The following is a 24,164-nucleotide window of genomic DNA, read 5'->3' on the forward strand; positions in this document are numbered from 1 at the left end:
AATCTTCAGTTCAATTCATCTAAAGTTGTTTTTAAAATGAGTACTTCATTCTCCTTTAAAGTATCTAAATGGAAAAAAGACAGTAGTATAGATGGAAAGACTAATTATAAACACTTCCTGGTTACTTCTAAAGCCAGCATTTTCTAAGTGTATTAAAACTGTTTGTATTTCAATTCATTTTTACCTGCTGCCAAATAGTTTTCTACTAAATCCCACTGTGACAGTTTCCAAGCTGCCTCCACTCTGTATGTATTTAATTCATCTGTCCATTCAGACCTATTAGGAAAAAAAACCCTTAATTAATCATTCTATTTAAGTTCTAAGTGGAGATTTTGAAAAGATTCAAGAACAAAGTGTTTTGCTACAAAATGTCCAGAAATAATTTAGTAAGTTCTAAATTTTCCTTTACTCCTAAGCAAAATATTTCCCCCAATAGTCATTTCTGTAGTTCTATTAGTCTATGCTCAAAGAATACATTCTAGTTCTAGGAACATATATTAAGTTGTAATTATTATTAGTTAGTTGTTTGCTTTAAATAAAAAGACAAAATCAGCTATTGCTCAATCAATAAACTTTATTTAAACTTACTAATATGTTCTAGCCACTGTCCTAGGTGCTGAGATACAAACACAAAAGTGATACAGTACCTATCTTAAATGAATCTATGAGAAAAGAGATGCAAGTAAAGGGACACATGTTAAGTGGTAGTAGTAAAATTATGTAGATTTTTTTTTGGAAAAGAAGCAACTATTTGAATTGGAGACAAAGATTAAAAAAGAGTAAAGTCTGTATCAGATTCAAAAGTAGGAAGAATCTCATGTGGTCAGTCACATTAAAAAAATATAAAAATAGATCACCCTAAAGCTCTAATTAGTACATATTCTGTCACTTTAAGTTTATAAAACCTGCCTCATAAAAGTTGGCTCTTACTTTCAAAGATACTATGGCTGCAATTTTGATACAATGTGTACAGTAGGGCCTTAGATTATGAACAACCAGGCCTAAAAAGAGAACAGGAACAAAGTAAAGTGGCTAGTTACTTAGCTTTTTCTATTAAAAATTATTAAAGTAATAGAATATATATCCATTTATGTCTTCAAATGTTTAAATTAAATGTGATACACAATTTATACAGCAAGGCTTAAAGAAATATAGTGATAGTTATAAAATCAGCATTTTTAACAAATAAATTCTCTTTTCTTTTCCCGCTTTCAGAAACAAAGTGGATCCTTGTGATTATATAAAAATGTACTAATAGCTTCATGTACTATATGTGCAACTTATTAAAAAAATTTATTTGCTTCCTTTGAACTAAAAATTAGTTCTAGAGCTATGTGTATTCATGTTTACTACTTCCCTGATTCTTTTTGTAAGAGGAAACAAGTTTTCTGGTGACACTGGCTCTATTACACATTGATTGGCATTTAAGATGGAGGAGAGATATTATTATTATTAGCCTTTTTTTGGAAGGTGATTTGGGGCTAAGTGACTTGCCCAAGGTCACATGGCTAGTTTTTTTTTTTATTTTTTTTATTTTTAAGCAATCGGGGTTAAGTAACTTGCTCAAGGTTACACGGCCAGTTATTTCTGGGTGTGGTGCTGAGTGTCTGAGCCCGGGATTCGATCTCCAGGTCGTCCCAACACTGGAGCCGGTGCTCTTACTCACTGAGCCACCTGGCCGCCCCTAAGCAATTGGGGTTAAGTAACTTGCTCAAGGTTACAGGGCCAGGTGTTTCTAGGTGGGTGCTAAGTGTCTGAGCCCGGGATTCGATCTCCAGGTCTTCTCAACACTGGAGCCGGTGCTCTTACTTGCTGTGCTACCTGGCCGCCCCCTACATGGCTAGTTTTTGTGTTAAGTGTCTGAGGCCGGATTTGAACTCAGGACTTCCTGACTCCAGGGCTGGTGCTCTATTCACTGCACCATCTAGCCGCCCCAGGGCCCCAAGGAGAGATATTATGCAGGTTAACTGGATATGAGACTGCAATAGCAGAGGTATTTCCTGTTTATAATTTTTTCTTACTCAGGAGGTTACTCTGGAAACCACACTCTGATATCATTCATTCATGTTTGTTCTACCGAAGAAACTTAGTTTAATTTTTCAAAGTGATGTGGCTTTTTCCTTTGAACTGTACTTTTTATAGAAAAAGAATAACTGGATATACAGTAGTTTCTTCAATATCTTCTACTCACAATAAGCTAGAAATAAGATTTAGCACTATTATTTATCACCATCACTTTTTAAGTAATATGCTTTAAATGCAAAAGGTTCACAAAGACCTAATTAATGATAACAATGGTTGCTACCTAGAGGAGGGTCCTTCTAAATTAACTATAGATAATTTAGGTATCAGATCAAAAAGCACCAAAAGACTTATAAGGGTTCTGCACATAGCAGTTATTTTCTTAAAAAGCTGTTTTAAAAATAGCATGTAACTACTTAAACAAGAGGTCTTTAAGTCAGAATCTAGGTTGTGAGGACCAAATAAGATAATATGTATGAAGTACTTTCCTAACCTGCAAACACCAGGATATGTAAATTAATACTATGAAGTAGAATAAGATGCCTTTTCTGGAACAGTGCTACAATGATGATCATAAGCCCTATATGTTTCATGAGTTCAGAAGACAGTTTATTTCTTGAAATTACTTTCTATAGATTCCTGAGTTAAAGAAGACAACTAAGGAAAATTATTCCTTAAAAAAAATATTACCTGTTAGCATGCACGCCATTCACCTGAGTGATTACAGTGGACAACTGACCAAGACCTAACATGGACTTCACTACACCATGATAATGAATGATCTATAAATTAAAAAATATTTAAAATATCAATGCAATCATAGTTATATCAAGTGAACTAAATTGAAAAACATTTAAAATATCAATGCAATTATAGTTATAATCAAGTGAACACTAAATTGCTTAAATGATAATGTAATAAAAAATATAATCCACCATTCTATGATTGTTATTTTTTGTTTAATGACTGGTTGGTTTAGCAAGATAATCAAGAAAGGAATCAATAAGTACTTATTAAGTGCCAACTATGTGTCAGACATTGTGCTAAACATGAGGGATACAAAGACAAAAACCAGGGAGAGACAAATAGATCTGGGAATCATCTTCCTAGAGATGAGATAATCACTAAACCCATGAAAGATGGTAAGATCATCAAGTGAAAGAGTATAAAGAGAAAGAAGAAGGAAGCCCAAGACAGAGTCCTTGGAAGCAACCCATATTTAGTGGGTGTGGCATCTCTTAGCAGAGGAGACAGAGAACAAATGGTCAGTTAGAAGGAGAACGAAAATTGAGCAGCCATGAAATCCTGGAAAGGATGATCAAGAGTAACAAATGCTGCAAAAGTCAAGAGAATGAGGATCAAGATAAACCCATCAGATTTGGCAATTAAGAGATTATTGGTAACTTTGGAGAGAGAAATTTAAGTTAACTAGTGAGGTGGTAAGCCAGATACCAGAAAATTGAGGAGAATGTGGGAAGTATAAGCGAATATACTCAGTTATACTAAGTACAGACAGTTTTTTTTTTAAAGGAGTTTAGAGGAGAATGGGAAGAGAGATATGATCCACACTTCTTTAGATGATGGGTTACTCTGGTCCATCTAGAAATCCTCCAAACAGGTCTGTGTGTATATGTTTATACATACAATACATATATGTATAATTGTTGTATACACATACATATTTACATATAGACAGAAATGCATATAATGACACGACTTTAAAAGCCAAAGTCTATCAAACATTAAAATTTTGATTTAGAGATCATAGTTTTCAAAGTACTTTTATGTAGATCATGTTATTTGATCATCATAACAATCTAATTCAGTAATCACCATAGAAATAAATGAAAATATATAGATATATATGAATCTGTATAATAATGTAGCACTACCCCTTCTGCTCAGCTATATAAATAAGGAAACTGAGATTCCACGATTAACCATGAGCTGGGATTATAACCCAGGACTCACAAAGTCCTAATTCAGTGTTCTTTCCACTGCATTACTCTACAACTATTATCTTACCTGGTCAGGTTCTAGTTGAATGGCCCTGTCATAACAGGCTGTAGCGTCCCGCAGTAAACCAATGCTTTCGTGTTCTAGGATCTGTTCTTTCAGAGATGGTTCTGCTTTCCGAATTGCACTTACTCCAGCAACCCCATCTGGTTCATGCATTGCAGCATATAATTTCTATGTTCAAACATTTAAAAAATATCACAATTATAAAATGCAAAGAAAAGGGCCAACAAAGATTTTTTCCCTCAATTAAAAAAGATATGAGTGAAAGTAGAATTATTGGTCACAAGTAACATTTTGGTGCTCTTTTTTAAATCTGGTTTAAAACCATTGCCAAAACAACGTATAATGTACATTCAGAGATGCCATCTATAGCAAAACAAGCGACGTTCATAAAAAATGAGTTTGAGTAACTACAACATCCTGAAGTACTTTCTGAGTCAGATAAATATGAAATTAGGTCAAGTTCGTCTTTCCATCTTCTTTGGCATGGGAATTGTTAAAAACTATTCATCAGAATGTCACTATCTTAATATTTTATTTTCAAACCTGTAGAAATCCAAGATGTTCTTGAATATTTTGTTTTTTTTCTGTAATGAAGGATTCAAAGTGCATCACCGCTCTTGTGTATGCTTTAGATCGGAAGGAAGCTACTGCTAGTGTGTCCTGAGGTATAAGATCAAGAAAACGTGCCACGCTTTGATAGTTCTCATAGTCCACAGTAGATGCTACATTAAAAACAGACAAGATAAAATTGATAAGTTAATGTGTAAGTCACCAAAGTTCAATGTCTTCATCTACACACTGTCTTCAATCTACTTTATGTACACATAATTCTTATAGAAATGACCACAGGGCAATATTCTGGAGGAAATGAAAAGACCATTGGACTAGATATATGAAAAACTGGATTCTAGTCCTACTTCTATTGGGTACTAGCTTTGTGACCTTAAGCAAATCACTTTATCCTGGGAAGGCACTGTCTGTATTTCCTCCCATTAGCATTGACAACATATAATAAGCACTTATTGAACATCTGGTGAATTGGCAGAATTTTCACTTGATCTGCCAAGTGTACTTCAAAGGGTCACTATAAACATACAATGAGATAATAAATTCACAAATTTCTAGCTGCAAGTCTCAAAAGCCATCAAATCTAACCCTCCTCATTTTATAGATGAGGAACCTAAGGTAGTAGGCAATTAAGTGACTTGCCCAAGGTCACACAGTAGTAAGTCAGAATTTGAACTCAAGTCCTCAGACTTCAAAGTCATTTCTCTTCCCACTATACCACACTGCTGCTCAGATTACCTATGTGAAAGCATATTTGAAACTATAATTATACAAATATAATGTATTACTCATAAAAAAGCACAAGCCTCTGGGCTTGAAACATAAAACCTAGCTAATAATATTGGTAAGTAAAAGAATAATGTGGATGTACTTTATTCCTAAATATTATTTCATATTATACCATCACCCATAAAAGAAAGGCTAGATTTTTCATACTGTGTGATGAAGATGAGTGGGAACAAACTGCAATGACTTGTTATTCCATCTGCTTGCTGCAGAAATATTGATGATGGTTTAAAAACCACCACCACAACTATTCACTAATACTGCTGGGATACAATTCCCCTCACCCATGTCCCTAGGTAATAGCTGATAAGGTTGCAGATGTTATTTTTGGATTCTGATAGGGATTTTTTAAAAAAAGTAATGTTTGCAGAGAAAACTAGTATTTGTAGGAGGTACAAAAAAAAAGTACTGAGTTAAAAATACTCGAAAGCCTTTAAGATGCTTTCTACTATATCAGGCAGTAATGGGAGCATACAAAAGAAATACAAAATACAGCCCCTACTTACAATCTGGAATTGCAAAAGTGACAATCTAGGGGGAAATAAACCCACTTGAAATAATTTTTAAAAATTATCCAACAAATCAATCCATTAAAAATAATATAGATATAAATTATATTAGGGTTTTGTTAGTAAAGCAAAGGTATTATCAAACAGGGGGAGAGGTGATTGAGAAAGATATGCTAAAAGAAAATATTTGAAAATGTTTCAGTGACTGAGAAATATGGACACTGTGCAGGCTGACTCATATGAGCTGTGATTCATTGATGTGGGTATTCTCTCCAATGGTACAGGTTACAGATGTCCTATGTAACAGATCTGTGGCCTCCAGTAAATTCAAATGTGTGATGGCCTTACTGGAGTTCTCCTGACATTCAGGGATGTCAGTAGAAGAGGGACTTCATCTAAGGGTTACTCCTTGCTGTGATCAAGAAAGAATTCCTCTTTTTATGTTCATATGCTTCTTTAATGATACCTTTTATACCATTTCTTTGTCAGTTCTTGTCTGGATGTGCAACCTTCTCAGCCTCAACATGTGATTCTCCATTGTCCTCTGAGTGAGGACATTTCTAAGAGAAATTTCTCAGAGAACTACAGTCATACCAAACACCAGAAAAATATCTGTATTATTAAAAAGATGGGCCTTTGTTTCAGGGAGAAGCTTGACATCATTTAAAGAATTCTGAAATTTCTCAATAGCAAAGTAACCCACATTTCTCTCCCTTGCCCATTTAATTCATTCTTCATGTTCAATGTCTGTGTTTGTCTGTGCAACTATTCATTAAACACATATATAAGCTCTAAAGGTTGTCTATCCAGCCATATATTCTTATCTGGATAATTTTGCAAATGTTGAGTCATCTTATTCATGTTCAACTCTTTGCGACCCCTTTTTGGGGGGTTTTCTTGGCAAATATACTGAAGTGGTTTGCTGTTTCCTTCTCTATTGCATTTGACAGATGAGGAAAGTGAAGCAAACAAGGTTAAGTGACTTGTCCAGGGACACAAAGCTAGTAAGTGTCTGAGGTCATATCTGCACTCAGGAAGATGAGTCTTCCTGACTTCAGGTTCAGTTGGGGGTGGGGTGCAGCTCTATCAACTGCACCACCTAGCTGCCCAATCTGGACAATAATCACTCTTTATCCTCAGTTTTTTCTATGGGGAAGGGTAAGCCAAACTATTAGAATCACTGTTTTTCTCATTTGCTTTCCAGAAATGTTTTGGGGTCTTGATGCAATCAACAAAAAGTCACCCACAAACAGGGACTTCTGAAAGGTTTGATTATCTCAAAAAATGTCACTTTCATGTCTTGCTTGAGATATTAAGGATCATTGACTGACCAAATGTTGTTGTGTCTTTCAAGGAATCTTGAAAAATTCCAACAAAAAAATAAACACAGTTGGATTTTGTATTCTCTACCCGAGAATATTCAATTAGATAAAGGTAAAGATGAAATCTAGTACAGAATATTGCTTACAAAGGCTGCCCATTCCCTTACAATACCTCCACTAAGATGTCTTTCATGTGTATTTAGATAATCAGGCATGTGGGCAGATAGTAACTGATGCTCTAGGTCACCTTTTTTGGAGTTATAAGGTCTGAGATTTCTTCTAAGCCTTTGGTAGCTCCTTCTTTAGAAATGTTAAGAATTTATTCTTCCGTAGCCTCAAAATTTCATCACTTTAAACATGGACCTCCTCTGCATATAATTTGGTCTGGTCCAGCTGCTTTTCTTAGCTTTGTTTCCAATGCTGTTTTCAAGTCCACTATAGCAACATCTGGGTCAATGAAGTTATAGTCCAAATGGGAAAGCTTCATTATCTTTGATAGTAAAGAGGTTTTGTTATAAAAATCTTTCCAGTACTTTTCCATTTTTATCTGTTTACCATCATCCTTTCAATTTCATTTTGAATACCTTTGGGATGATTTTGCTTAGTTTGATAGCTTGTTAAGCTTTCTTTAAACTGGTCCCTAATCTGCAGTACTTACTGATTATTATTATTATTGCTTATAAGCCTCCAACAACTTTCTCTAAGGTCTTTAAAAAAATATTATAAAAATCAGCGTTGCCATTGGCTAACATTTTCTTACCCTGGCATGTGAGTGAAGTGTTTGCTGAATAAGGTGGTTTTTATGCTCCTTTGGTCTCCTCACCATAACAATTAATTTACAGTGATTAAGCTTTTATATGAAACTGACATAAGTATTAATGCCTTTTCTTTCAACCTTTTCAAGATTCCTTGAAAGACACAACCACATTTGGTCAGAGAGTAATATTTTGAGCAAAGAAGTGACAAAAAATATTTTAGGAAAGTTACTTTGGCTGCTGTGTGGAGGAAGAATGGGAATAGGGGATAAAAGGGTAATGGACATCAGAACAATTAAGAAACAGGAAAATAGAAAATAATCACTCACCCTTTGATTCTACTTTCTCTCTGTTTGATTTGCTAGACTGAATTTCTGTAGCATTAAGGGCTTGAAATTTGTGCCTAGCCCACTGTGTGAGATGATCAATCATGGAAAACACAGTCTGCGTACTTAGTTGACTCAAATCAGATGCACTATCTTGTAGTCTTACACTATTCTGATCATCATGCTTTAGAACTGCCATAATCTCTGCATATACCTGCAAAGAAAATATTTTACAGATAAATTTAGGCTTCTAATATGAGGAAGACAGTATACTGGGTGCTAAAAGAACAAAAATGAAAAACGCCACAGTTGCTCATCTGATAGAGCTTACAACCTAAACAAGGGATACTGTATGCACATAAATAACATACCTGAGTTTATTTACTGTGATAAAAATAAAGATCCAAATAAAGTGGTATAACAAAATTTGAGGAGTAATAAAATTGTGGTGTAATTTTGTATAACTGTGGTATAATAAAAGTTGAGGAGTAACAAAAAACAAAAAAACCAATTTTATCCAGGAGGATCAGGGAAGGATGCACAGAGGCAGTGGTATCTAAGCTGAGTAATGAAAAAATAAATAATTCAATAGTGTAAAGGGTATACCTTTTGGTCATGGTAATATCTTGCCTAAATACACAGAGTAAGAAAGAGGATGAAATCAGCAAACCTCTATAGTTTAGTTTATCTTAAACACAGAGGGCATGAGGGGAAAGGGTTTGAATTGTACATAAAAAGTAGCTAAGAGAGTCACATTGTGAAATATTTTAATTGTCAGGGTAAGGAGTGTATTGGTAATGTATTTTTGCTTAATGGGAAGATTTTTCCCATCCATTAATAGGCCCATGTAACCTGCTTAAGCACATGAGTTTGAGTCACATGAGCCTGTAATGGGAGTAGTTTATTGAATAGGTGGAGCAGGAAATGAGTCAGAGCAGTTAGAGTGGAGGATTATGGCAAGCAGCTAGGATTGTGAGTGTTTGTGCTTCAGAAGCCCTAAGCAGGGGGAAGGCTTTGGGAAGATATTGCTCCCTGCAGTGATAACGTATATTAACTTCTTTGTGGCTACGATGGATTCAGTTTTCTGGTGCTGGGATTTGGTGTTCTGTTGTCTACATAAATGTTTTGCTTCTATCTTCTATATGGAGAGTCAATTACATTTTGCGATTCAGAACTATGCTGGTGTATTCATAGTCGCCATGGGTGCTGTGAATATTGGCTTGGTGATACAAGAAGTTTTTATTTTATTTTGTATGCCCACAGTCTCTAAATATCTCTGCTCACACACCTCGGTCAGTAAAAAGTTTTTGGGCACACAATGCAGTATCAATTACTCAATAAATATTTTTTTATTAATGTGTATATGCACACACACATATACACACATACACACACACATGAAAATCCAGAGAATTAAAGTTGAGAGTCATTCAAAAGTCAGCCTACCACATATTACCAGTGTAAAACTGTGCCAAAACAAGCCAATAATGATATAAAAAATATCATTAGAGAAATTTATGACTTTAAAAGAAGCAGTCTAGTCCCATATCAGGGGTTTGTCATAATCAGTGGAAACCCCATGTGCTCCAGTGGTTGAATGAACTCCAATTCAATGTTGAAAGACCTAGAGAAAACTCCTCAGCACTTTAGGTGGAAGCCTTATGGAAGATTTATGGGAGAACATTGACAAGAGTCACACAGGTGGAAAGGTGATGGATGGGTTGCTATCTACATTGCTGAAATGAGATCACAGATTCATCCAAGAATCAAACAAAATTCTCCAATGATGCCACGCTATATGGCTGTGATTTATAAAATATCCCCATCCAGGATGTGCTGTGCACTAATTTAACTTCTGGAAAGCAATTTGGAACTATCCCCCAAAAGCTAACTGTGAACACATGGCTATGAGAACTATACCCTACAGAGATCAAAGAAAAAGGGAAAGGACCGTATGTACAAAAATATTTATAGGTCATTTTTTGGAGGCAAAGAACTGAAAACTGAGGGGTTGCCCAACAAAAAGCAAATGGCTAAACAAATTATAGTATATGAATATGATAGAATACTATTGTGTTTATAAGAAATAATGAAGGGGATGGTTTTAGGAAAACCTAAGAAGACTTGTATGAATTGGTACAAAGTTAAGAGATGGACAGAACCAAAGAACAATTTATATTATACAGTAACAGAAACATTGTAAAGATAATCAATTGTCAAAGACTTAGTAACTCTGATCATCACAATACTCTACCACAGTTCCTAAGGAGTCATGATGAAAAATATTATATTTTTTTCTTTCTCTCTCTCTTTTTTGGGTGGGGATGTGTGCCATTATGATAATATTTTTTATATGACTTTGTAATGGATTTTGTATTTCTTGACTTCTCAATGGGTAGGGAAAGAGGTGGAGGAGAGAGAATCTGGTGCTGAAAACAAAATAAAATTGAATGAAAAAAACCCTAATGACTAAAATAAAATAAGCATTCCCATAAAGAAAAAAAATAAAAATGATAAGTAATCCAAAGGAAACTAGAAAGCCTAATGGTAGGCACAGATAAGCTGCAATGTATTACCAATGATAACTCATTTAGGAATATAGGTACAAATAACATGTATGACTTTTAGAATTATCAAAGTTTACACAGCAAAAATGAGAACACGTGCATAGCCTTAGTACTACATTAGAATATGAAAATATAAGGAGAAAAAAAAAACAGAAGAAAGGATTGAGCATTCTGAGTGGATCTTCTTTGGAGTACTTATCAAAAGACAGGAACTACACAGGATGAAAAAGAATTAAAAAACAACAACACAGAATGAGGCAAAGAAAGGCTACAACAAATATGGAAGGCTTATCAATGAAAGTGGAGCTCCAGAATTAACAAAATATCGAAGTTATGCTCCATATACATTCTGTATATTCTAAATGAATTATTATTGGATCTATGACCAAAAAATATAGGATCTTACAAAAGATGGAAGAAAAACTATCTTCACAATTTACACTGAACGAAATGCAAATAAAGTAACTTGTAGTACTTTGTGTCAAAAAGCTAAGTAAGAATATTTCAATTTGTTATTATGCCTCCTGAGCTGATGAATTCTAAAGATATGAAAAGTGATGAAAGGGCCAAATGAGGTTTCAATGGCATAAATTTGTTCCACACCTCCACTACCCCCAACTGATTACCTCCAAAAATGTTATCAATGTACAACATGAGAAGCCCTTTCTTTTTATGGGTCTCCAAGCAACATAATGACTTTTCTGGCATTAATGAAACCTAAGTCAATGATATCTGACAGAAATATCTTTACTCAATGTATACAAAGCAAAAAGATTTGAAAAGACTGACAAATACCCTGTTAATAGCCTATCTATGTTTCTTAGAAATATCAAACACCTAGTACTTCAAATTTTATCAGCAGGTGGCATAAATTAAGACTCAAACAACAAATGCCTTTTTCATTAGAGAAAGGTGTCAAAAGAATCAAAATGGGTATAGAGCTTTAATAAAAAAAACTAAAATTTTAAATCAACTGTAACTATTCTATTCAGTAGCAAGAGGCCCATCTTTTAGCTAAAAAAAAAGTCTTGGGAAGCCAACATTTACAAAGATAAAGCATTTCCAGTTTCTATTTCTCTTCCATTTTGTATTAGTTCACTGGACCTTTTCAGTCTTCTCTGGAAATGTCTTCATTTGTCCAAATGTCTCCAAATGACAACCATTAACATTTATTTAGTGCCTAAGTAATTACTCTTTTCACAATGATCTTTTTTTTTTTTTAAACAATTGGGGTTAAGTAACTTGCTCAAAGTTACACGACCAGTTATTTCTGGGTGTGGTGCTAAGTATCTGAGCCCAGATTTGATCCCCAGGTCATCTGGACACTGGAGCTGGTGCTCTTACTCGCTGAGCCACCTGGCCGCCCCTAAGCAATTGGGGTTAAGTAACTTGCTCAAGGTTACACAGCCAGGTGTTTTTCACAATAATCTTAAGAGGTAGATTATACATTTACTATCATTCCCATTTTATAGATGGTAAATTAAGGCTCAGCAAAGCTGAATAAACAGGGAAACCTATATTTGAACCAGGGTCTCCTGACTTAATTCCCACCTTTTTTTTTTTTATCACTTGAACAAGTATCTACTATGTAAATGCCCAAACAATCTCCAAACAATTGAATGAGTACTTATTGTGCGGGAAATACATGGCATGGGACCTTTACAAAATCTGAATTAGTTAAGAGGTTGGCAGACAAGAAAATGAGACAACAGAATATAGTCCATACTCATCTATACTGACTAGAAATGACAAACAAGGAAGAGATGTTCATGGCGGAGAGGCATCAAGTAAGGATTCACTAAGAAGGCTGACCACTGAACTGGGGCCTTCAAGACATAGAGAACATTCTAATTTTGAGGAAAAACAAGCAAAGCAACAGAGGAAAGAAGGGTCATGGTGTATATGGGGGAGACAATGAGGCAACCTGACTAAAGCTGAGCACTTACTATTCAACAGTGGGAAAGAAAGCTGTCAGGGTGACTTTATATCCAATTCAACGTGAAAAGAGAAAATATTCCTCCGCAGGGATGGTAACATAACACACCCAGAGATTTAAGAAAAATAGCCTAATAGGAAACGAGGCCTTTTATTATTTGAGAGGAAAAAGAATAGAGAAAGGGAGACAGATTCTTGCAATAAAACAGGGGGAAATGAACTAGGATGGGATTGAGTGTAGTAAATAAAAGATCTTGAAACACTGAATACAGAGAATGAAAAATTTATTAAAAATCAAAGGTATAATTTCAAAGGTGGGGTCCATGGATGTGGAACACATGACATATATAACATATAACACACAGTAATCAGAGTTTTTTATGTTAATTTGTTTTGCTAATTTTTTCTCTTCCAATTTTAAAATTCTTTTTCATAAGTAATGGCTCTCTGGGAGGGGCAAAGAGGAGGGAGAGAAATATGGAGAAACAGGTGATGTAAAAGCAAAAGAGCAATAAAAATCTTTTTTAAAAAATAAAGTATAATCTCATGATTTCTGTACTAGGATCCTATTTAAAAAGCCAGCATGCTTCTACTAAAAGGAACTTGGAAAGGGGAAACCATTTTGAGAAGAAAGATTGATTCAATTTTGGATTATGTGATAGAGGTGACTTTAAGACAGACAAGTGGCAAATAACTATTTATATAGAGCTCTAATGGTTGCAGAGTGCTTTTCTCACACCCGGGTGTGATAGTAATGGAATATAAAGATCCCCCTGTATTGGCTTGGTTTTCAAATTGATTGTGTTAAAACCCAGAGCTTGTTAATCCCACCTATGGGATGGGCTTGTTGACGTGAAAAGAGAGTGCTGAACTGGGAGGAGCTGGTGAGGTGGATTTGGAGAGACACAAGTGAGAGGCAGAAGAACTTTTTAGAAGCAGAACCCTCGTGGAGGCAGAGAGAGACTGAGAGGATTGCTGAGGGCCACTTTGAATTGCCCTGGACTTTTGAGACCTGCCCCCAGAGCTGCCAAGGACTGAGGAGACATGGCTGTTTTGCTGGTACTTTGTCTGTTTTGATGTTGTTTTGCCAGATTTGTCCACTGGTGAAAGACAGTCCTGTTGTTGAAGAAGTTCTGGAACCTGGCTGTTGGTTAAGAGCTACTGAGACTGTCCTGCAGACAGAGAGTGAATACTGTCCACTGGTGAAGGACAGTGCTGTTGTTGCAGGGGTCTGGGAACCTTTCTGTTGGTTCAGAAGCCCTGAAGAAGGATTTTCTTGTATGTTTACAGAAATCCTGGGAGAGGGTTTTGCTAATGTTTTCAGGGGTCCTAGGACTGTTCTGCAGACAGAGGATGAATTAATGAAGAGACTGGCAATGTATCTTGTGGCCTTGCTAAGCTTTGTCTCCCCAGGAACAAAGATTGCTGAGAACTTGCCTCTGTCAAGATGAAGAAAAGACCTCCATTTGGGTATTAAGTGCTGTGCTTAAACTTGTTGTAACTCTGGGGAAGATTCAATTGTGATCCAGGGGTGGGGAACTTTTGACCTTTTTGTGTTCTATGATTGAACAAATGAATATACTTATGATTGGAAATTAATCTCCATTTGAGAAGAGGGGCTTTGTGATGGACTAAATGAAGGTACAGCCTAGGGGTGGAGTAGTATTTAGAACAGGGACTTTGTAATTGATTGAATGAATGGAAGGTCCTGGGGTGGGGTAGTACTTGGAGATTATTTAATCACACTTAGTAAAATGTTGTATTTTGAATGATGTCATATTTTGATCTTCTCTGTTCTTAATCTGTCACTGAATAAAATGGAGAGCACCTATGCTGGCATTCTGAACCTTAGGAAGTTGCCTTTCCTTGGCATTACATTACACCGGGTGAGGGAGATATTTGAGTCTTTTTATTGTCATTTAGTAAACAAGGAAATTCAGGCTCTGTGAGTTGAAGTAATTTGCCCATTCTCACACAGCTATCATTTGTGTACAAAGAGTCAGAATCTGAACCTAACTCTTGCGAGCTGAAGTCTAGAGCTCTCCACTATAACATGAAACCAGGTCAATGAAGACATCACTTTTTTTTTTTTTACATTTTATTAAAAAAAAATTTTTAAAATACTTTTTGCTTTTATAATACTTTCTAAATATATCTCTCATGGGGCGGCTAGGTGGCACAGTGAATAGAGCACCAGTCCTGGAGTCAAGAGGACAGAGTTCAAATCCAGCCTCTGACACTTAACACATACTAGCTGTGTGACCTTGGGCAAGTCACTTAACCCCAATTACCTACTCCTCCGAAAAGCAAAGAACAACAACAACAATATATCCCTCACCTCTTCATTTAGCAATCCTTTGTAATGAAAAAGAAAAAGCCCAGTTCAACAAAGGTAAATCCATCAAGTCTAACAGTATTTGAATTTATACAAATATTTTTTTAAAAAATGTACACAATACCTATTTTCTGGTGTCAGACATTCTCTTTTTAAAATTGCATGGTTACTGAATCACAGGCACAGCTCTGGATAATCATCTACATTTATTTCTATTATAATTCTCTTCAATATTAATTATATTAGGCACACATTCGATAAACAAACTAAAATGCAGTCCCTCACCTCTTGCTGATCTTCCTTGGTACATCCCAGCAAAGCATAGACGAGAACATGTGGAAGAAGATAGATGGTTACCTTGAAGTCATGCTTCATCATGATGCCACAGCAGTTAAACACTTTACTAGCAAGCTCATGCCGCACCTGTAAGCACCAGATAATTAAGATTTTAGTATGTATATATTACTTTTAAAAACATGAAGACACAGGGGAAAACTTACAGACAAATGCATAATAGAAAAATACAGGATCTCAACTCACTCTCCAGACCTGCTCTACCTCCTCAGTAGCAGCCTTGCCTCCTTCAATATGTCTTCACCCGGAGACTACTCTCCTGCATGGAGGGTCCATGCATTATTATTTCATTCCCAGTTCAAGAGTCCAGTTCAGGTGTGAACTGCATCAGCAGCCTAATCCTTTCCTTCTTCCCTGTTCCCTCCTTTTAAAGTCCCCCCTTTATGTAGTCTTGTCCTATTAGACTATAGATAGGCAGTGAGATGGCACAGTGGATAGAGTTCTGGACCAGCGTTAGGAAGACATTTCCCTGAGTGCAAATCTAGCCTTAGATACTTTATAGCTGTGTGACCCTGGGCAAGTCACTTAACCTTGTTTGCCTTGGTTTCCTCATCTGTAAAATGAACTGAGAAAGACATGGCAAATCATTCCAGTATCTTTGTCAGGGAACACCCCCCACACAAAAGGGGTCATGAAGAGTTGGACACAATTGAAAAACTACTGAACAAAATGCTTACTCATCCATGAGATAGAAATAACTCATATTTATTCTATCCTACATACCAAACTATTATTTCTTTATTAATAGCAGTGATGGAGATGGTGGTATATATAAACTGCTATTGTTTATATATACCACCTTACAAAGTATTATATACATCATCTAATTTGATCCACACAAGAGTTTAGTAAGGAAAGGATATACTATGCCCATTTTAAAGATTAGAGAGCAGAGGTGAAGAGAGTAGAGTGATTTGCCCTTAAAAGCAGACGTCTGCAGCAGGATTCAAAGCCAGGTCCTTCATGACTCCATTTATAAACAACTTTCCACTAGACTATGTTGCTTCCCAATGACATGAAGTCATATCTTGATTATCTAAATCAATGGATATAAACAGTCATATAAACTAATCTGATTCCATGAACTAAGCTATTCCATCATTATCCTGAATCATTCTCTTTCACTTATTCCATGTTTAATACAAGCCATTTATACTTGTTTTTAGAGTATACTGTTTTATAGCTGTTGTGTCTTTGTCATTTTTTGCTTAGGCTAATATTAAAATTAATGTATTCCACAAGCACTTGGATAAGTGAATAAAATGTGTTCTGGATTATTGATTTATCCAGAGGGACTTTTGCCTGGGATTAAGACTTGCCACAAATAACACACAAGTATGTGCAAATGATGGAGATTTGAAGTCAAAATCCAATTCCTTATAAAAGTCAATAAAAAATAATCTTTTATTTAATCACACTATTTTCAGGTGAAATTCTGGAATTAGAATATTCTGCATATAAAATTATCATTATAAGGTTCCAGAACAAGCCGGAGCTAATTTAATTATATAAACTTATACATTAGTCAATATTTTCAGTCCTTTAAATGATCAAATTTAATAAACAAATTCAGAACTTTTAAATGATCTAATTTAAAATGAACACTTAAAATCCTGAAATATATTTTGATGTTTTTCTCTAATACTTTTGTTCTTTGTTTCTATTTCCCAACAATTTTCCTATAAGATCAATTTCTTCTCTTTCTTTCTTTCTTTCTTTCGCAATCAGAGTTCAGTAACTTGCTCAAGGTTACAAGGCCAATTATTTCTGGGTGTGGTGCTAACTATCAGAGCCTGGATTTGATCCCCTTCAATTTCTTTCTTATTCCCAGCTTATATTTGTATTGATCAATTAGAAAGGAATTTCTTTCATGAATCAGGTACTGAGAAGTGACTGAAAAGTTTATCTGCAGAATATGCTTTAACAAAATGAAGCACAAGCCATGAGATATACTTTGGTTCTTCGCTTTACCTTTAAAGGGAAGTGTTTCTATAACATACTGCCAAAGTGAAATCTGAAGTAGTTATAGCTATTGTGTAAGTTAAACTATATCACACACTACTTAGACTCTCTCACTCCAACTATGACATAGTCAGTTGTGTTGTTGCTGACTTGACTCTGGGGAACCAATAATCACTTCAGTTTCTCTAGGTTGTCTTTCATTATAATAGCCTACCTCATTTGTATCCCTTTTAAATATAACAATCAAAACTACTAGCAATCCTGATTGCAAAGCCAAGTGCTAATAACAGCATATATTGCGTTAGAGAGGGACAGATGAAGTTTCAGACTGGAAGACCATGAGAAGTACTTACATAATGAAAATGAATTTTCCCAAGGGGACTTGACAATGAAACTAAAATGATTTTGTATGAGATTTTTGTATTTTTATATATAGCTTCCTAGGACAATGCTGAATATCACTTAAATGTAACAGAACTTTATAAACAAATTTAAACACAAAATCTACCAAACAAAAATAAACCCTCAGAATTATGAGGTTATCTAGTAATATAAGGTTATTTATACAGTTTAAGGATTAGTAGTGCTAACACAATTTAAAATATATTCAAGTCCATCTGTTACCAGTAAAGATCACACCTTGCCCTCAAGACTCCCTACAATCAGTTTGCTGATCCAAATACTAGTAGATTAGATCAATATTAAAAAGTACAAATTCAGGGTGTAGCCTTGTGATTTTGCACCTCTAATTCGCAGAATTATAAGACAATGCCCTGAACTGACACTTTGAAAACTGATCTCTACCCAGTGAATGAAGGGATGCCCAGATACAATCCATTTCCGTTTTTGATCATTTGGCTAAGAATACCTGTTTGCCTTATGTTCAGTTAGGTGCACTGCCTCTGCCAAATCAGATCGCCTTACTTTATCTCAAAATGTTTTTATATTCTATTCCTGTAGTCAATTATTACATTTTTGTGCTAAAATCTCCACTGCAATTATAGACAATGCCGACACAGGAGGTTTTGCTTTAGAAAACACAATCCTACATTAAGGCATGTCTTAAACTGAGCTTCTAGTCTCCTGAAACTCAGGTTCTTGCCCCTTTTAAATGGCTACATTTTCATGAATAAACTAAATAAGTGAATAACAGAGCTCCGAGAAATTGAAAGGCAATTGTAACTCTGACCAACCTTGATACATAAATTCTCTAATACAATTTTATTCATTTTCATCAGGTCAGAAATTCTTAATTTGTATTGTGTTATTAGATTGAATCAGTCACTAATGAGACATTTTTCTTGTCTTCTGTTGATTTCTTGGTCAGACTGAAGAAAATTTAATCCCATGCATAAAAGACATTAGGTCTATACCTTCATTTTGGACAGAAATCTATTCACTAAATTCACAAATGGCTAGAGAAAAAATCTCCATGTCAAAGGTAAAAACAAAAATAATCAATGTTCTTTCTATAATGTGATACCCCAAACTAAAAATAATACACTCAGGTGTAACCAGACCATGTTCCCCTAACCCTGGATACAATGTCTAAAATTGCATTAACTTTTTTTAGCCACCGTATCATATTTCTGACTAATACTCAATTTGTAGTACAGTAAAACTCCAGATTTTCAGAGACTGCTATTCACATGTCCTTTATAGAAAGCCTGGGAGGTTGATTTTTTGAACCACTGTGTTTATACTTAACCAAATTATATTTCCCCTTATTAGTTTAACCCAATATTCTAACCTACATACAGACTCTTAATGTCCAATGTGCTTACTAAACCGTGTAGTTCTGTGTCTTCTCTAAGACTGCCAAGCAAGCCTTTATGCCTGTATTTAAATGGCTCAACAATCAAATTCAGGCCAGGTGATAAACTCTGCAAGGCCAGCAAGACACTTCTTTTTGCTTTTTTTTTGGAGGGAGGGCAGTTGGGGTTAAGTGACTTGCCCAAGGTTTTTGTGATAAGTGTCTGAGGCTGAATTTTAACTAAGGTCCTTCTGACTCCAGGGCCAATGCTCTATTCACTGCACCACCTAGCTGCCCCAAGATGCTTCTCTTAAAAAACTCTATTTAACCTGGGTTTTCAATTCCTAGTAACCATTTTTGTCCTGACCTTTCCACTTCAAAAATGATTTTTCATGGCAAAGAAAACAGAACCAAAATAAAAACTGAGCAGCTATACCTTTTTCCCAATCCCTGTGAGAAGTGTTATCCCATCTGTGATCCTTCTTTTTCCCTCAGTCAATAAACATTTGTTAAGCACCTGCTAAGGACTAGGGATATAAAGAAACACAAAAGATAGTCCCTGCCCTGGGAGCTCACAACATGCAAACAGCCAAGTAAAAACAAGACAGACTTATTCAGGATAAATAGGAAATAATCAACAGGGCGAAGGCACTAGAATTAAGAGCGTTCAGGAAATACTTCCTGTAGGAGAAAGGATTTTAGCTGGGATATGGCAGAAGCCAGGAGGCAGAGATGTGGAGGAGAGCATTTCAGACATAAGAGACTGCCAGAGAAAATGCCCAGTCAAGAGATGGAATTTTCTGTGTGAGGAACATCAAGGATTCCAGTGTCATTGAATGGCAGAGCATGTGATTAAGGTGATGAAGACCTGCATCAGGGTGGTGGCAGTGTCAGAGGGGAGAAGGATGTGGTAAAGGTGGAATACACAGGCCTTGGCAACAGATTGGATATGCTTAAAAGAAAAAAAATCTAATCGTTTTTGTTCCCTTACAATTTCTTAACAGCCTTGGCAATTCCCTTAATTTAGCATTACTAGAACTGTTTTTACAGACCATGCCATGCTACAGAACACAACAGAACTACTACAGAAAATAATTAGCATATCTTTAACAAAGTCTGTGTACTAGGAAATGCTACAAAAACTCTTTCTCTTTTCCCTTTATGCTATTTTGACTGGTGACCTCATTGGGTCTTGGGGATTCAATTATCTCTATTTATAATAGATATCTACTTATCTAGTCCTAACTTCTCTCCAGACCTCTAATCTTGAATTTCCAAATGCCTAATAGACATCTCTACCTGAGTATTCCATAGATCATCTTAAATTTAACATGTCTAAAACAACTCAGTTTTTTCCCCCTAAAAATTTCTCCTCTTCCTAACTTCCCTATTACTCCTGAGGGCACCATCATCATCTCATTCACTCAAGCTTGAAATCTATTCATCATCCTTGACTCCCCAATCTTCCTTCTGCCCTACCTTTGCCAGCCCCCTCCCCTGTGTAATTTGTGGTCAGGTCCTATCAGTCATCCTTTGTAACATTTCTTATCTATGTCACCTTCTCTCCCCAAACTGCCAAGGACAACCCTGGTACAGGAGTCATACCTGGACTACTGTAAAAGCAATATGGGTTGGTATCATCAGTTCAAGTCCAACTCAAATTGTCAAACTGATCTTTCTAAATCATAGGTCTGACTGTATGATTACTCTTCCCACATCCAGCCCCCCATCTCCCAACTCTAGTGCTCCCTTCTGCCAGAAGCCTTACCCAATGTCCCTTAATGGTAATGTATTCTTCACTCTGACATTAGGCTTACTATATCCTATCTCTCACATGTACATAGTAGTTTCCATGTTGTCTTCCCCATTAGACTGTGAGCAATGTGAGAGCAGGGGTTGTGCAGTTAGTTGGTTTTGTTACCTTTTTTTAATGTTCCCAGCACATAGTAACTGCCACATAGTAGCTGTCAAATAAGTCTTTGCCTATGTATTTTTGAGAGCCATACTTAAGTGCTTTTTTGTATAAACATGTAAACTTCTGGTTGTGGATTTTATTGCTGGTTTCTTCCTTGGATTTTCTTATTCTACCGAATTTCTGTACACTTCCTCCTTCATTGTAGCTACTTGTTATGGTACTGAGTTTGCTGGAATTAAGTCAGTTTTTATTCCCATACTCCTTACTTTTCAATTGAAGGTCCTTTGATTAGATGTGCAAGACTGTAGGCATATATCCTTAAGAACCCTTGTCAGGCATATGCCGTTTTTGACAAGGAGGTCGTCATTCCTATAGTTTAAACTGCAGTTCAGAAATAAAAACCCATTCACAAATGCTCTCTAATTGAGCCAGATGCTCCTTTTCTAAAGTTTACACTATCAGTCACCGTGATGAAAATATCACTTACACTCCTAAATTCTTCAGTTTCTTGACCAAGACTTCATAATCCTTATCAGTGCTTTCTAATTTCTTCTTTATAGGATCATTTATGCCCACCTGAATCACCAATACCAGTTAAGAGTCTTATGATTTGACAAGTCTTATTTCGGGATTTTTATTACATCTATATCCAGCTACTAAATAGTAAACATTGGGAAAAAATTGTAAAAGATTTGCCTCGACTATTATCAAGATTGACATCAACAAATATTAGTGAGCAGTGAACCCTGGACTAGGCACCAAGACTCTAATTTTACCTACAAATTGTGATTTCACTTTATAACAAGTAAAAAAAAAATTACCTTTGTTATAAGATAACCTGCCCAAGATGCTGACCATTCTGCAAAGTTGTTGCCTAGTTTACTTAAGTAAATTGGCTTCTTTACTGCTGACCAGTCTGTGGCCTTCTGAGAACTCTTATACCTATAAATTTGAAATGTAATTTAGTAGGAGTCAAATTAAACATGTTTAGAATTTAAGATGAGATACTATAAGATTGGTAAAAATGGTATTGTAAGGAAATTGTACCAGTCAGTTTTTTCTAGTTTCAACAAAAATTACAATTAGATTCTGAATACTGGGTAATCTTCCTACACCTACCTTTTAAAACAATCTTTAAAAAAAAAGTAAATTTAATAATCTAACTAGCATCAGATCTAATAATACTATGTGAACTTGATTTGACTTAAATGTACACTTCTGACAAGTTAAAATTAGGACTATAAAAGAATGAACTTTTCAAGGGAGAGAAAAATATAGTACATATGATTAAAGAGGAATTAAAAAATTAGCCCTAAGACATATAATTAATTCCCCTTTATTGAGAATCTAAGCAACAATAGAATTCAATTGTTATTTGTTCTTCACTACTTAAATTATAAGGTACATATCAAGTCTAGCTTCCCAATGTTTAGTGCTTCTACCATAACTTTTTTTTAATTGATCTTTAATTGTCTGATATTGTCCATTTTAGAGAAATATTTGAATGGAAACTGTACTTCTTTGGGCCAGTATTCACAAAACTAGATGAGGTAATTCAGAATGGCATATGAATTTAGTTGCATTCATAATTTGGTGTTCTTTCTAGTGTATAAGCTGAAAATCCAAATAGCTATGAAATTTTATCCCATGGGAGAAGTCAACCAGCTGCTTCCATTTATAGCTTTGATGATCTTCCCTGCTGTGTAACAGTTTTCATATCTACTAGTCAATCTGAATTGACAATACATACCTAGTCAACACAAAATAAATTGTTGTTCAAGAAATTTTTAAAAGAAACATTCAATAGGCAACTGGTGTTGTGGGGTAGAAGTTTGGGAAAGAGTCTAGGAATGGATTTAGAAATCTGAGAGTTATATGCAATGAGAAGATACTTAAATCCATGAGAGCTAATGAGGTCATCAAGAAAGTAAAGAGGGAAATGGGCACAGAACAGAGCTACGAGGAACAACCTAGTTATGGGTCATGATATGAGTAATAAAGCAGCAAAGGGAACTGAAGAGGAACATCTAGAAGGGTAGAAGAACAAGGAGAGAATAGTATCATGAAAATCAGAGAGCAGAAATAGTATCCTGGAGCAAAGCATGGCCAATTGTATTAAGTGCAGAAGACAGGTTTGAGAAAGATGAGGATTGCAAAACAACTATAATCAGGTCAAACAAATTGAGAGATCACTGGTATCTTTGCAAAAAGGAGTTTCAGCTGGGTGATGCTGTGAGAAGTCACAATGCAAAGTGCTGAGGAGGGAGAGAAGAGAGTAGAAGCAATAATTATAGACAGCTTTTTCTAGGAGTTTGGCTGAGAAAGTGAAAACAAACGAAGCACTACAGTTTGAAGGGACGGGAGGGTCTAGTGAAGGCTTGTCTGAAGATAGTAGAGAAGGAACCAGTTAATATGGAAAGATTAAAGATTAAGAGTATGTGCTTCCATTCCGCTGGAGATGATATCAAGGGGACATACAGAGGGGTTGGCTTAAACAAGAAAGGTCCTATCATTGTCAGAGTCTGGAAGAGCATGGACAATGGTGTTAAGGTATTCGGAGATTATCAAATAACAAGTGTCTCAGCAATATAAAAGGCAAGGTCCTTTTGGGAAGGGAAGGTATGAGAGCCTTAAGGAGAAAACACAAGGTTTAGAAAAGCTTTTGTGGGGACTAAGAGAAGGAATCAATTAGGGAGGAAAAAGAGCATAGTTAATATAAATGTATAATGTACCCAGCATGCATAACTGCACAACTTCCTTCAATTCAAATCAGCAGCAGATAAGTAGAAATGGAGAATGAAGATGACAGGGCTTAGATTTGGCAAGGGATAAGCTGCAATACAACAAGGGTAGGGATTGGAGAATTAGGGATAGGGTGGAGTTGTATTGGTTAACTATCAAACCTGGCTCTGGTTGAGACAGGAAAGAAGGTAAAATTAAACTAGAGCAGTGATAATGGCCTGAAAAAGGACAAGGGCGGGGGGGGGGGGGGGGGGAGAGGGGGGGGGGAGGGGGGGGGGGGGGGGGGGGGGGG

General features: G+C 35.8%; 1 protein-coding gene across 2 annotated transcripts in view; it reads right to left on the reverse strand.

The window, feature by feature from the left end:
- The window catches only part of ATR (ATR serine/threonine kinase), a 119,390-nt gene that overhangs the window by 38,683 nt on the left and 56,543 nt on the right, over nt 1-24,164 (reverse strand). For both annotated transcript variants that reach the window (XM_069104677.1, XM_069104678.1), the window contains 7 exons: nt 21,952-22,072; nt 15,432-15,569; nt 8,313-8,523; nt 4,588-4,766; nt 4,048-4,212; nt 2,713-2,804; nt 185-276 (listed from right to left, as the gene is read on the reverse strand). In XM_069104677.1, coding sequence (XP_068960778.1) covers nt 185-276; nt 2,713-2,804; nt 4,048-4,212; nt 4,588-4,766; nt 8,313-8,523; nt 15,432-15,569; nt 21,952-22,072 — 998 coding nt within the window. The remainder of the gene's footprint in view (nt 1-184; nt 277-2,712; nt 2,805-4,047; nt 4,213-4,587; nt 4,767-8,312; nt 8,524-15,431; nt 15,570-21,951; nt 22,073-24,164) is intronic.

Source organism: Petaurus breviceps, unplaced genomic scaffold (assembly GCF_028583685.1).
Source record: "Petaurus breviceps papuanus isolate PSGF00001 unplaced genomic scaffold, PetGlider_PUasm1.0 688, whole genome shotgun sequence".
NCBI lineage: Eukaryota > Metazoa > Chordata > Mammalia > Diprotodontia > Petauridae > Petaurus > Petaurus breviceps.